The 12,815-nt window shown below is 37.8% G+C and overlaps 1 protein-coding gene across 2 annotated transcripts in view; it reads left to right on the forward strand.

The window, feature by feature from the left end:
- Positions 1-12,815, forward strand: part of GRIA4 (glutamate ionotropic receptor AMPA type subunit 4) — a 238,161-nt gene that overhangs the window by 185,574 nt on the left and 39,772 nt on the right. For both annotated transcript variants that reach the window (XM_054400655.1, XM_054400646.1), the window contains exons 11-13: positions 5,409-5,779; positions 7,115-7,313; positions 11,433-11,680. In XM_054400655.1, coding sequence (XP_054256630.1) covers positions 5,409-5,779; positions 7,115-7,313; positions 11,433-11,680 — 818 coding nt within the window. The remainder of the gene's footprint in view (positions 1-5,408; positions 5,780-7,114; positions 7,314-11,432; positions 11,681-12,815) is intronic.

The raw sequence follows: 12,815 nt of genomic DNA on the forward strand, positions 1-12,815 counted from the left end.
ACTTCAAGCCGTTGAGCACCACCCTGTAGAGATGTGACCACCCAGCCAATTCCTTATCCACTGAACAGTCCGTCCATCAAATCCATATCTCTCCAGCTTGGCGAGCAAGATGTTGTGGGGGACCGCGTCAAAGGCCTTGCAGAAGTCCAGGTAGATCACATCCATAGGTCATCCCTTATCCAGTGACACAGTCACTTTATCATAGAAAGCCACTTGGTTGGTCAGGCAGGACCTGCCCCTAGTAAAGCCATGCTGGCTGTCTTGAATCACCTCCCTGTCCTCCATGTGCCTCAGCATGGCATCTAGAAGGATCTGTTCCATGATCTTCCCAGGCACAGAGGTGAGGCTGACAGGTCAGTAGTTCCCAGGGTCCTCCTTTCTACCCTTTTTAAAAATGGGTGTGATGTTAGAGGAAACTTGACATTTCAACTTAGTGCTCTGCTTGGGGTGGAGGGGGTTATTCCTTTTATCTTGAAAAATTTACCATATCAAACCCAAACCACCCTAGAACTAGACTGAAGTACAAATTGCTGTTAGGAAGCTCACACAGAGGTTCATGCCAGTACAGGAATATGACTTGCAGATGTTAAGGTATCTGAAAGCAACAAAACTTACAGGCATAACGAACCTGCTGCAAATCACCTGCTTGAAGAGGTCATTCTGAAATATGTTCTCAACAATTCATTTTTTTATAATGGAAAAGAAGAAAGTGAAGGCTCTGCAAAGTTTAAAAGATCTTGTACAGCTATCTGTTTAGGAAGACCACACTCTGATTCTCAGATTGAGCTCTGGGAATAGCTGCAGTAAAGGTCTCAGAGCTGCTTTTTTATTGAAAGGACTAACAGAAGTCTGCTTTTGCCCAGTGTGTTTACTGTCCAGAGGTTCTTTGAGGCTGTATCTATCCCAGTGTATCAGTGGCACTGGAATTTACCTGACTAATATGCTAAATGGCCCATAACTAGTGTCCAAAACAATTTCTGAGCCCAGATGGATGTGAGGATGGGGACAGTCCACTCCATATAAGCATCCTGAATTGAGCCATGATGCTTTAGAAGTTAAAGGACTTTCATGGTACTGACACAGACTATCCTGTGCTATCTGGCCTGAGGGCCAAAAGCTACTCCAGGCATGTGTTACATGAATCACAGAATCACAGAATCAATAAGGTTGGAAAAGACCTCAAGGATCATCAAAGTCCAACCTGTCACCCAAGACCTCATGACTACTAAACCATGTCACCAAGATTTCTTTCTGTTAATTTATGAAAGTTTTCTGCTTCAGATTTCTATAGGGAATCTGTGAAGAGCATCCTCCTTGCAACTTCCTTAATTCTTTGCCAGATTATTTACAGAGCATCAGGTTCACTGGCCTATTCCACATAGAGAAAGCAGAAAAATCAGTCAGGTAGAGACTTTTATATAAAGCTCTGATATAAGAGGGTGTTCATCTTCCCTGATAGATCCCCAAATCATAAATACAAGTACTCTGAGTAATTGGCTGAGCTTCAAGCCAGGCTTTTTATATGCAGCCAGACTGAGGCAGAACTTGCAGCTGAGTTAGGAAGTGAACGAGGTGATCTGTTTGGGAAGCATTTTACAACTTCTAATTCCCAACCACATTAAGGGATTAACAGACATTTTTGTGCTGGCCAGTGCGATTGGACCTTTTCTGTGCTACACAAAAGGCTCCCTTCCTCCCCTGCTCTTTACTCCAGTGCTTGGTGCCACCAGTGCCCTGTATGTGTTGCTGAGCATGAACACATACCAATTTTATCCCACTTTCCCTATTTCTGGTACCTGAATGCTTCAGAGACTTCACAGAGCAGAGTGTTTGCTACTTCAGCTCTGCAATTGAATTTGCCATTATGTCCCAGGAGAAACAGGGCTGTGGAGTACAATTTTGCTATGACTGTACAGTAGGTCATGGTAGGAGATTGTTTACTTTCCTGGTTTATGTTTACTAATCTATTAAAAACTACCAGTAAATGTTGACCATTCATCCCTGATGTATCCAGATGCCTGTGGTAGTCCCTGAGGGACACTGTAGACTTTAATATCTACCTTATAGGAGAAATGCTGGCACGTATAACAGTTGTTCCCAAATGCACTGACAGTCAGCTCCAATTAAATATTCATACAGCTGACACAGAATGGTATCCTTTTACTGCTTAACACAAAAGGTCACAACTCATTTCTGTTTAAAATCTCAAAAGCCATGAACTTCTGAAGTTGAAATCACTTCCTGCATGTTTTTTTTTTTTTAACCACTTTTATACAACTTGTACCAAGCATAGAATTTATTCACAAGGCTATAATAATGTACTCCAGAAGTCTCCTACCATCTTACAAGACTTAATCTTGTTCCTTTGTGTAATATTGGAAGGAACCAGCACCCATCTGCATTTGGTAATGGTGCTGACTTGATTGAAATGCTGTTACAAGTGCAGTTGATTAAAGTGTGAAGTGTCATTAGTCTTTGTCAAAACAGATTTCACTGGCAACAAAATCATTAATTGTTTGCACCATTGTTATATTGTTAATCATTTAAATTCATAATTATATGGTTTACATTAACTGGGCAAAGCTCAAATGGCTGATGATTGTCATGCACAGCTATTGCAATTATTTAGCTTTCAACAACAAAAAGTTTGGGTAGGGCTTAATGTGAGACAGACTAGTCATAAAAATAATTTTAAAAATGATCAAATTGGAGAGGCTGCAATTTTTCCAACTATTTGGCATCTAATTGTAACCTGTGTACTGTCCCTTTACATGCATTGGCATGAAACAGGTTTATCTATATTATGAGTCATCTGACATTAGGTCACTATTGTAATGAAATGAGAAAGGTTTCCTCTTTCTCCTCCTTAAGTCCTTGAACTCGAGTAGGCAGTTAATTCTGATGCAGTTTGAGTTCTACATGTACTCCTTGAGCATTTCAATTTGGTAAGATGAATCTTATCTAGTGTTTCACATATAGTATCAGTGAGCTAGTTAAGTCTTTAAAATTTCCACATTTCACACTAAAATGAAGCTGCTGCTTTTCCACCTCATTGTAAAAGCTAACAGTCCTCAAGGTTTGCTGTTTTAATCCCCGTAGCAGTCTATAAACACAAAAGAATGAAGCATTAGCCAACACTTCTGAAGACCAATGACCAGATCTATCATATGCTCTGTGTTAATGAAGATACCACTATATGACAAATACAGAGATCAGCAGTAATAATTCACAGTTTCCCTGATTCACATCAGGCACTTACACCAGCTTAAATATGAAAGGCATTCAAGGAAGGAAAACATTCTTCTAGAAAAAAAGTAATTTATGAGTGAGATGAAATACAAAATTTTGCAGCAATGCCAGTAGTCCAAACCATCCTACAGTCCTGGGACTAGAGGAATCAAATTTACTTCACAATTTTTGGGATATTTAAAAATCTGTTTTAGACATTAGTTTTCTTCATATAATACCTATCCTCATAAAATACCTATGCATTTCTTACAAAATTTACATGAACAGTGAGAGAGTGTAGAGAACGTACTATCATACATAATGTTTACCTAAGACATTAGCACCAGAGATGTCTGACGTGCTTGCAAAAGTATTACTTTAGTTTTGTTGCATGAACTCTAGTATCTTTACATAAAATTATGATGATGTGTTTGCATCACACCTAATTCAGATTGACAGATATAATCTGATGATTAGTAAAGAGCAATCTTAATACAAATTCGCATTTTTGGTCATTGCACTGTAATGAGTCAGGTTTTTTTAATTATTCAAAATTTTACAGCTACCAAAACAGATTTACATTTTAACCACATGAAATAAGCTTTGAATTACATTTCATAAACTACATATATCTTAGTATATAAAATACAAAAATATGTTCTTTTAAATGCATTTATCTGTTTCAAAGTTGTAGGATGACAAAAGTTCCTACATTTAAAGTTCTGGTTTTCTTTGTTGCACAAGTTTTTTATGTAACACTTGGATTAAACTATTTAAGCATATCCTTAATTTTTTTTCTGCATGTTTTAATCTCATTGAAATGTATAGAGTTAAATATATTTCTGTATATTTTACTGAGTGTGAATGTCCATAAAAGCATTCTAAAAAGTAAACATGCTTTAATGCTTTGCAAACCTATGGGTTATGTTGTATCTGAAGATATTACCCAGTTAAATTAATATAGGACAAGTCAGTATTTAGAAAAGAAAACAGTTCTATTATGGATATTTATGAATAACTCTTAATTGTGCCTGTGAAGATGACTGGGCCTGGGGCAGAGTAAATGCAGGCAGATTATCTCATATATTGAGGCCTGAAGCAAAGTAATGCAACTGCAAAAGGCAGGTTGTGAGTCTACATTATTTGCAACCAAGACAAAGAGCTCTCAAAGTATGTTCAGTTACCCTTCCTAGCTTGTAAAATGTACTACAGTCCCCACTAGTCCCAGAGGGCTCTGCTCTGTGGATCCATCTAGTTACAGCACCATGCTGATTGACAGGAGAAAGGTTTCAGCAGCTTCTGCATCTGTTCCCCATTTACCATTTGTCCCAGTTCCTCTTACAATTCCCATCTTAAGTACTGCTGTAATGACAGCTTTAGCGTATAAGGCGAGGCAGGAGAAGTAGCAAACCTTAATGTAATGGTTGAGTCCCTAATGACAGACATGACCCATTAGAACAGCTACAATATCTGCTGCTAGCATGCAGACATGATTTTTAGAGGATGTAAATCACTGTCACCTTCAATAATTACTCATTTGAGGTTGGCACATTCTAAAAACATATTAGGGAAACATGCAAAATTATTCCTGTCTCTAATGGGAATGGGTTCAGCACATTTTTTTTCCTTTTATTGCATTATTCTGGACAGCTACTTGCTTGCCTTTTTGCTCTGTTTAAAATCTGATTCATTCCTATGGAACTATTTTCCCCCAAAACAGCTGTGGCAATAGTTACTCACCTCTGCTGCTTCTTGAGCTTTCTTGAGTCTGTGAGCTGAAGAATGATTGTGTCCTATGAAAATATTGTAATACATGACTGTTATTGGGGTCTTATTAAAAAATCTCTTTACTTTTGGTATATGACAATAGGGTAATTCTGAGTTTTCTTTCATTCTGGAATTCCTTTACTTTAAATCTAAATTGATAGCTAAAATGATCTACCTACACTACTGCTAACCTCTATAAGATTTTAGAGTTTTTTTCCTTAGCAGGAAAATAAGGTATTTCTGTAATTCTGAAAAATAAAAAGCTGTACGTAAAAACCTGTAATTGTGATAGAATGGACATTTAAGCCACAGTGTCTTGATGTTAATGACAAACCTTTGAAATTATCTGCTTAACTGGGTGTATAAGCCAAGTCCAATTAATTTATACATCTATATCTCTTTTTTCTTTATAGAAAGCAGAGATTGCTGTTGCGCCTCTGACCATCACTTTGGTACGAGAAGAGGTCATTGATTTTTCTAAGCCTTTTATGAGTCTGGGGATATCCATTATGATCAAAAAGCCCCAGAAATCTAAACCAGGAGTGTTTTCCTTCTTGGACCCTTTGGCGTATGAAATCTGGATGTGCATAGTCTTTGCCTACATTGGTGTCAGTGTGGTCCTGTTCCTAGTTAGCAGGTTTAGCCCATATGAGTGGCACACAGAAGAACCAGAGGACGGGAAAGAAGGACCTAGTGACCAGCCTCCCAATGAGTTTGGCATATTCAACAGCCTCTGGTTTTCCCTGGGTGCCTTTATGCAACAAGGATGTGATATTTCCCCAAGGTTTGTGTCAAATCTTTTTACATTTGCATTTTCTCTTCAACAGTGAAGCATAAAATCTTCCTTCATTTATTTTCCTGGCAATGTTTTGAAATTCATTTCTTAGAAAGCCTTTTCTTTTTTTTTTTTTTTTTCCTTTTTTAATAGCTACGTTAAGGGCAACAGAGAATCTGCTTTGAATTTCAGTCATGGCTATTATTTTACATATGTCAATGTGCATAAACCACAAACAGCTTCCAGAAACAGCAGGTACACACAGGGACAATTCCGCCGAGATGAATTCAGAGAAACTGTGTTATTACTATAAATTAGTTTCACTGTATTACAATCACCAAATGCACTCTTGTGCTGAATATTTGCCTTGCATGAATGAATGTCCCATGTCTGTTCCCTATCGAGTTCTACAGGACTGCTTCCAGAATATCACTATCTATGAGAGAAACCATGCTGTATTACTAAGCCATGCCTTACACAGTGGGTGCCTCAGATGTAATATATGATCCCAGTCCTGAATTTCTCAGCCTTTTAAGATGTTCTGGAACTGCAGTGTGCAGCTACTACAAGTCGTTAATTAAACATTATGCCCCAATCTTTCAAACTTGAATGCTTCATTTTAGCCATTTATAGTGAAAATTTGAGTCTTCAGCATTGGCCTAACTCTGCTGTTATTGAAGTTAGCAATGAAATTGATACTGATTAAGACTGGATGTTCATTACGCCTCAACAGTCTTCTCATCAAATTGCAGATCTTAAAATGGAAAATATGGGGTTTTACTTTGCATAAATATCTCTGTTACCATAAAATACTTGCTTCTTAAGTAAGAAAAATGAGAAAAATGTGAAAGTTCAAACGATTGCAGCAGCTTGTAGAATGTTTGATAAGTTTGGGTGACAGGAACATTTTAATCCTGGAGCTGACATAATCCATGTGCAAAGCCTTTTCTGTCTTTTTTTTTTTTTTTAAAGAGGAAACAGAAAGCTACAGATTTTCAGCTACCACGCTTTACTTTTGTCTACAAAAGAAGAGATTACCTATCCAGTATTTTTTATAGGATTTTTGCTGTGTTAGACTTTTCCTGAAATAATAAGAACACTCGGTTTACTGTTCAGGAGAATTCAAACCTCTGTATGCACATGATATGTATTAATACAGTGGACTTTGTACTATGGGCATTAAAATTCAAGAGAAAAATTATTTCTTATCATTTAAAATGAAAATAATCTCCCTCACATTGACTGTTACTTAGTGATTCATGTTCAGCAGTAATGGTGCCTTCTGTCTTTCTCTTTTCGTGGCTTAAGAGACAGGAAAATGTGCATTACCTTATTCATGTTTAGATCCCTCTCAGGTCGCATTGTTGGAGGTGTCTGGTGGTTCTTCACACTCATCATTATTTCATCCTACACTGCTAACCTCGCTGCTTTCTTGACTGTTGAGCGAATGGTCTCGCCCATAGAAAGTGCAGAAGACCTTGCCAAACAAACCGAAATCGCTTATGGGACACTGGACTCAGGGTCAACCAAAGAGTTCTTCAGAGTAAGTTGGCATGTCCATTAGAGCACCTCTCCCTGCTGACTGCTCTTTTAAGATACTTGGAAGTGTGAAATAACATTACTTTGCAGTTTTATGCTTTATAGTTTGCAACTCCTGCAATACTTGAGCTTTGTTTTTACACCACCGTTTCTTAGAGTTTTCAGTCACTTTAATTTGTGGAGAGCACATCGATCCTGTCAAATGTGGTGCCCCGAGTGATACCAAAGCCAGTGATAATTAAAGCAACATTGCACTATAGACTCATCTGAAGCTATAGCACTGCAATGCTGTACAGCATTGAATGCCTGATAATTACATGGATTCTTGCAGGTTTTGTTTCTCTTATGGATTTAGCTGTGTGCGTTTTGCTTTAGGGTCTTCAGTGGTGGGCAGGAAATACATTTTTTAATTTGCTGACTTTCTGATGAATAAAATAAGAAAATACATCTCAGGGGTTGGAGCATTAGGAAATAGCCTAAATAGCCATTCATATCTCTGTGCTGTCTGTATTGATTACTTCATTTGCTTTTCTGTGTTAGTGTAGTTGGTATGTAATCCCAGCTGGAAAACAGTAAGCTTGGACATTCACAAGGCATACATAATAAACAGACTCTTCTGCTTTATTTCTTGTCTCTAGCAGATGAAAGTTAAGCCTAACTGACTGAACATGCGTGAGTTTAGTGTTTGAACATGGCTCTGAATAAATGCTGAGAGCCAGTAACCCTTCCTTGGAGGAGAAAATGCAACAAAAGGTTTAAGGATCGAGACAAAGGACATATAGGAGTCACTCACCAGTTATGGTCATGGGCAAAAGACAGACTCAACTTTGGAAAACAAAATCAATTTAATTTAAACAAAACCATGCCTAATTCACCTATTGAACAGAGTAGGACAGTGATAAATACAACCCTATCTTAAATACACCTTCTCCTCATCCCTCCTTTCTTGGGCCCAGCTCTGCTATTGACTCCCTCCCATCATGTCAGGGGACCATGGAATGGGCAGTGTGGTCAGTCCCAGTCTGTTCCACATTTTTCTGCCACTCCCTCCTCCCCAGGGGAAAAACTCCTCACAGTCCTCCCTGCAGCAACATGGTGTCACTCCCACAGGAGATAGTCCTCCAAAAACTTCTCTACCAACATAGGTTTCTTCCATCGGCCATAATCCTCACAGCAACAAACTACTCCAGAATAGACTTCCCTCAGAGTCACAGCTTCCCTTGGGAGCAGTCACCTGCTCCAGCATGGGGCAATCTGGGCTGCAGTTGGGATTCTACTCCACCACTGCTCTCTAAGAGCTACAAGGGCTCAGCTTACCATTTTACCATGGGCTGAAAGGGAATGGCTGCTCTGGCATGCCTTCCCCACTCCTTCCTTTCTGACCTCAGTGTAGGCTTGGTTGTCTCTCTCTCCTGTCCCACTCCTCTCCAAAACAAAAAAGAGCTCTCAACACAAAAGGACCTACCCGACAGGTTTTCCTCTTTTGAATGTGTTGTCACAGAGGCATTAACTGGCTTGGCATTGGCCAGAGGTGAGTCTGACTTGGAGCTGGGGGACCTTCTCAAAGCTTCTTATAGGAGCCTCACCATTAGCCCCCTCCACCAGGCACAAACCCAACACAGCATAAATGTGTAACTTAAGAACTAGCCTACATACCAGCACATACTGCAACTGTAGTGTGAGAAGACTTGTCTGCCAAGTCTAACATTTTGTGTTATTGGAAGCAAACATCATCACTTTGGGGATTAGAGTCATGTGTAACTTCCCTGTCAGATTATTATCTGGCTGAAGAGAAGCCTTCAATATCTGATCAAAATATCAGAAACTTGGAAATCCATTCAGTCTGCTTTGATTCTGGGTTGAAGACAGAAAAAAGGAAAAGGAATTTTGAAGCCAGCAGAAAGTGAAAGACCTCTTTGATACTATTAGCTAGTTATTCTTATTTTCTGTTTTGGATGCAGTGAGAGTTGCATTTTCTGAGCAGCTTGCTCAAGAGGGAAAGAATTTACTTTTAGCAGTCCTACTCAGATAAGCCCTAAATGAAAATTATCCTAGATTGAAAGGGAAAAGCTGCAATGTTTCTTCATGTGATAATAAGGAATATCTGTTAGTTTGCTCTCAATTTTCATTCTGAGCTGACATGTAGAAATTGAATGTTAACAAATGAAAGTTTGGGAGAAGAAAATATCCTTACAGAGAGATGCCTTGTTAGACATTCAATTTTTTTTTGTCTCTCAATCAACAATGTAAACAAGATCCTAAAAATAAAGATTTAAATGCAACCTTTTCCAATTGATTTAGGACATATTGTTTCCTCTTAGTAATAGAGCTAATTTATGTGTTGCATGGTTTTAGTTCTGAAGAAAAGTGATCCATTACATATTTATTTTATAAAGAATCTGATGATATGGATGTTAAGATGTAAGAAATGATTGGAAGTGAAGGCAGATAAAGGCGAGTAAATATTCTTGAAATGATATTTGATTCATTACAGCTCCTTTCCATTTTTTTTTCCTTTCAGTATATTTATGCCCATGAAATTACGTCAGAGTAAAGCAAAAAATACATGGGTGGCTTAGTTTACTCTCAGCCACTATTATGTAAATAAAAAGCAGCTGTGACTACAATGGAAAGAGAAGGTGATAAGACAAGATGTGATTATGGACATACATAGCAGTTGTTAATTTAAATTTTATTATATTTAATAGAAAGATGATGCATATGGACAAGCTAAAAAAGCAAGGATAATTTATGATACTCTATTCTATTTTTATTGAGCATTTCTGCTTAAATGACACTTTCAAGTCACTACCTCCCTAATAAATTATTGTCTAAGTAATAGTACAGTCATTCAGTAACTGATAAAAAGAAGTGCTTCAAGGACATTACTCTTACCTATAAAAAGACTCAGTTGCAGGCTCTTAAAAGATATTGTCAAGTTAAATAATAATTAGATTATAGGATTTTGTATTTGTTTAAATATTCTAGTTCCTTTATTTTGCAGGTTTATAATAAAGAATATTTTCCTGGAGTGCTCAGGACAGGAATAGGCTCGTAGACCAAACCTTGCTTAGCTAGAACCTCCTCTTGGCTCAAACAAAAGCTGACTTCAGCATTGACTTAAGAAATCCTTTTTGCAGCATGCATAAGAGAAGCCAGGTGCCATCTGATAGGAAACAAAAACACTGTATAGTGTTCAGCTGACATGCTGCTGGTCTGCATGTATAGATGCATGTTGCTGGAGGAAGCAACACAGTTCTTGAGTGAATCTAATGATCATGGGAAGCTTCTCAGTCTGATATAATTTCCTTCCTTCCTTTCAATGAAAATTTTTGTTTGCTTTTACTTTTTATTAAGTCTCTACTTGTGGCTGCACCATGCATTCTCAGATAAGAACATTTCCAACTCCTGCAGTCTAAGCACCAAATTCTTGCATATTCTTTGAGTAAGCACATTTCTTACTCAAGTATTGGCAGGATAAAAGTTTAAAATATATCCACTGATACTGAAGTTCTAAAAACAAACCTAATACTTCTTTAAGACAAATGCTTAGTGCATTTTATTTCCTTTCATAACATATTTGTTCCAGTTTGTTGTTCCCATCTTTTATTGTCAACCATGACTTGCAGCCTGTCTGAATGTAAATTAAATGAATTTTAGGCTCTGAATTATGAAAGCAGAAATGTTGCTTAAGTTATTGTGTTTTTGATGGTGTAAGAGGATGAGTGTTAGAACTGAGAAACGCTTCAAGATTTAGCTCAGTATTTATGGAGATATTATTTTACTGTTTCTCCTTCCCATGCAGGTTTATAGTGGATATCTATTTCATCTATAATTCCCTAAACCACACTTTATAACAATTTGACTGTGTGAACTGCCTCGATCTAACAGTAAATTCAGGTCTTAGCATGCAGTTATATTATGGTAACTATCAGATTTTATAGTGTAGTTATTTCTTGCTTCTTTTAAAATAAACATGGGATTCAAAGAAAGCCTTTACTAACCATGATTTTCCCAACCCCAGTTGTTTGAAAAATTAAGTATGATCGGTTTTATTTTGAACAGCGCCATTCTGAAACGTTGCAACATTCTTTTGTCCTAACTTCTTTTTAATTTTCTCCAGAGATCAAAAATAGCAGTGTACGAAAAGATGTGGACCTACATGAAATCAGCTGAGCCATCAGTGTTCACTAGGACTACTGCAGAGGGAGTAGCTCGTGTCCGCAAATCCAAGGGCAAGTTTGCCTTCCTGCTGGAGTCCACCATGAACGAATACATTGAGCAGCGAAAGCCTTGTGACACCATGAAAGTGGGAGGAAATCTGGATTCGAAAGGCTACGGCGTAGCCACACCGAAGGGTTCTCCATTAAGGTGGGTGGAATAGTATAACAATATAAAATGTGTTGTTATAGTATTCCACCTTCCCTGATGTCCCTGATATAGCTCTTTTTGTTTTGTGTGTGAACATGGTATGTTATTTTTCTTTTCTTCCATTTCATGTTTTTTTGATCAACAAAGGTAAACGTTTCTAACTGCAATATGGATTTAGCAGCGATAGTTGGCATATATTTCGAGGCCATATAAAAACCAAACTGGTTGAACACTAGCTACTTGAAGTCAGCCTCAATGAAAATAACATCAGCTATTCTATTTCATCACCTTTTTTCACCAAATTCAACCCTTTATAGCAGCATTATGCCTACATTATCTGCATTGGTATCTGCATCAATAATGAGCCTAAACTTTATGTTTTGTTTACTGATCTTGGCTGCTAATTTCTGAATGAGAAGGTACCTGTAACATCTTTTTTCACATGTCATCACCTGGAGGCAATTAGTAATTATTATATTAATATTATTAGTGTTTTTTATTAAAGCACCTTCTTATTTAGAAAAAAAAAAGGGTTGTGTTTCTAGCACTATGCATTTCAGTACTGCCTTCAAACTCACCAGTATTTTCTTTATCATGGTATCAGATGCATTCAGTCAAGAAGGAAAGTTTTTGATTTACAGGCAGAATACCACTTGCTTTTCATTCAGATTGTCAGGGAAACAGAAATGAAGGTATTGGTTAAAATTAGCATTATTTACCATTGTGTTTAAGGCAAACAAAACCTTCCTTTTTCTTACAGTAGGCTTGTCAATTTTCTTCAAAGCAAAAGAGCAACTAGCACACTGAGGAGGTGTGGCCTGGGAAGTCTTAAGAGACAGGGTGAATGTGGGTGAGAGAGGGGGAATGGCCCACAGAGCAACCAGCACCCTGCTTCACAAATTTGTGATCATGATAAGGGATTACAAGAGCCTCTGATGAAATAGATTCAGAAAGTAGACAAAGTGAGTTGGAGAGCAGAGTTGCAAGTGTAGATGGAGCTTTAATTCTGTGCAGTAAATAACTAGGGAGATACCTGCCTACATCCATGACCACACAGGAAACATCATTACCAGTATGCAGATGACTAAACTCACTCTTAATCAGTAGTTTAACCTGCACATAATACCCCAAACCT

This window comes from Indicator indicator, chromosome 1 (genome assembly GCF_027791375.1).
Source record: "Indicator indicator isolate 239-I01 chromosome 1, UM_Iind_1.1, whole genome shotgun sequence".
NCBI classification, from domain to species: domain Eukaryota; kingdom Metazoa; phylum Chordata; class Aves; order Piciformes; family Indicatoridae; genus Indicator; species Indicator indicator.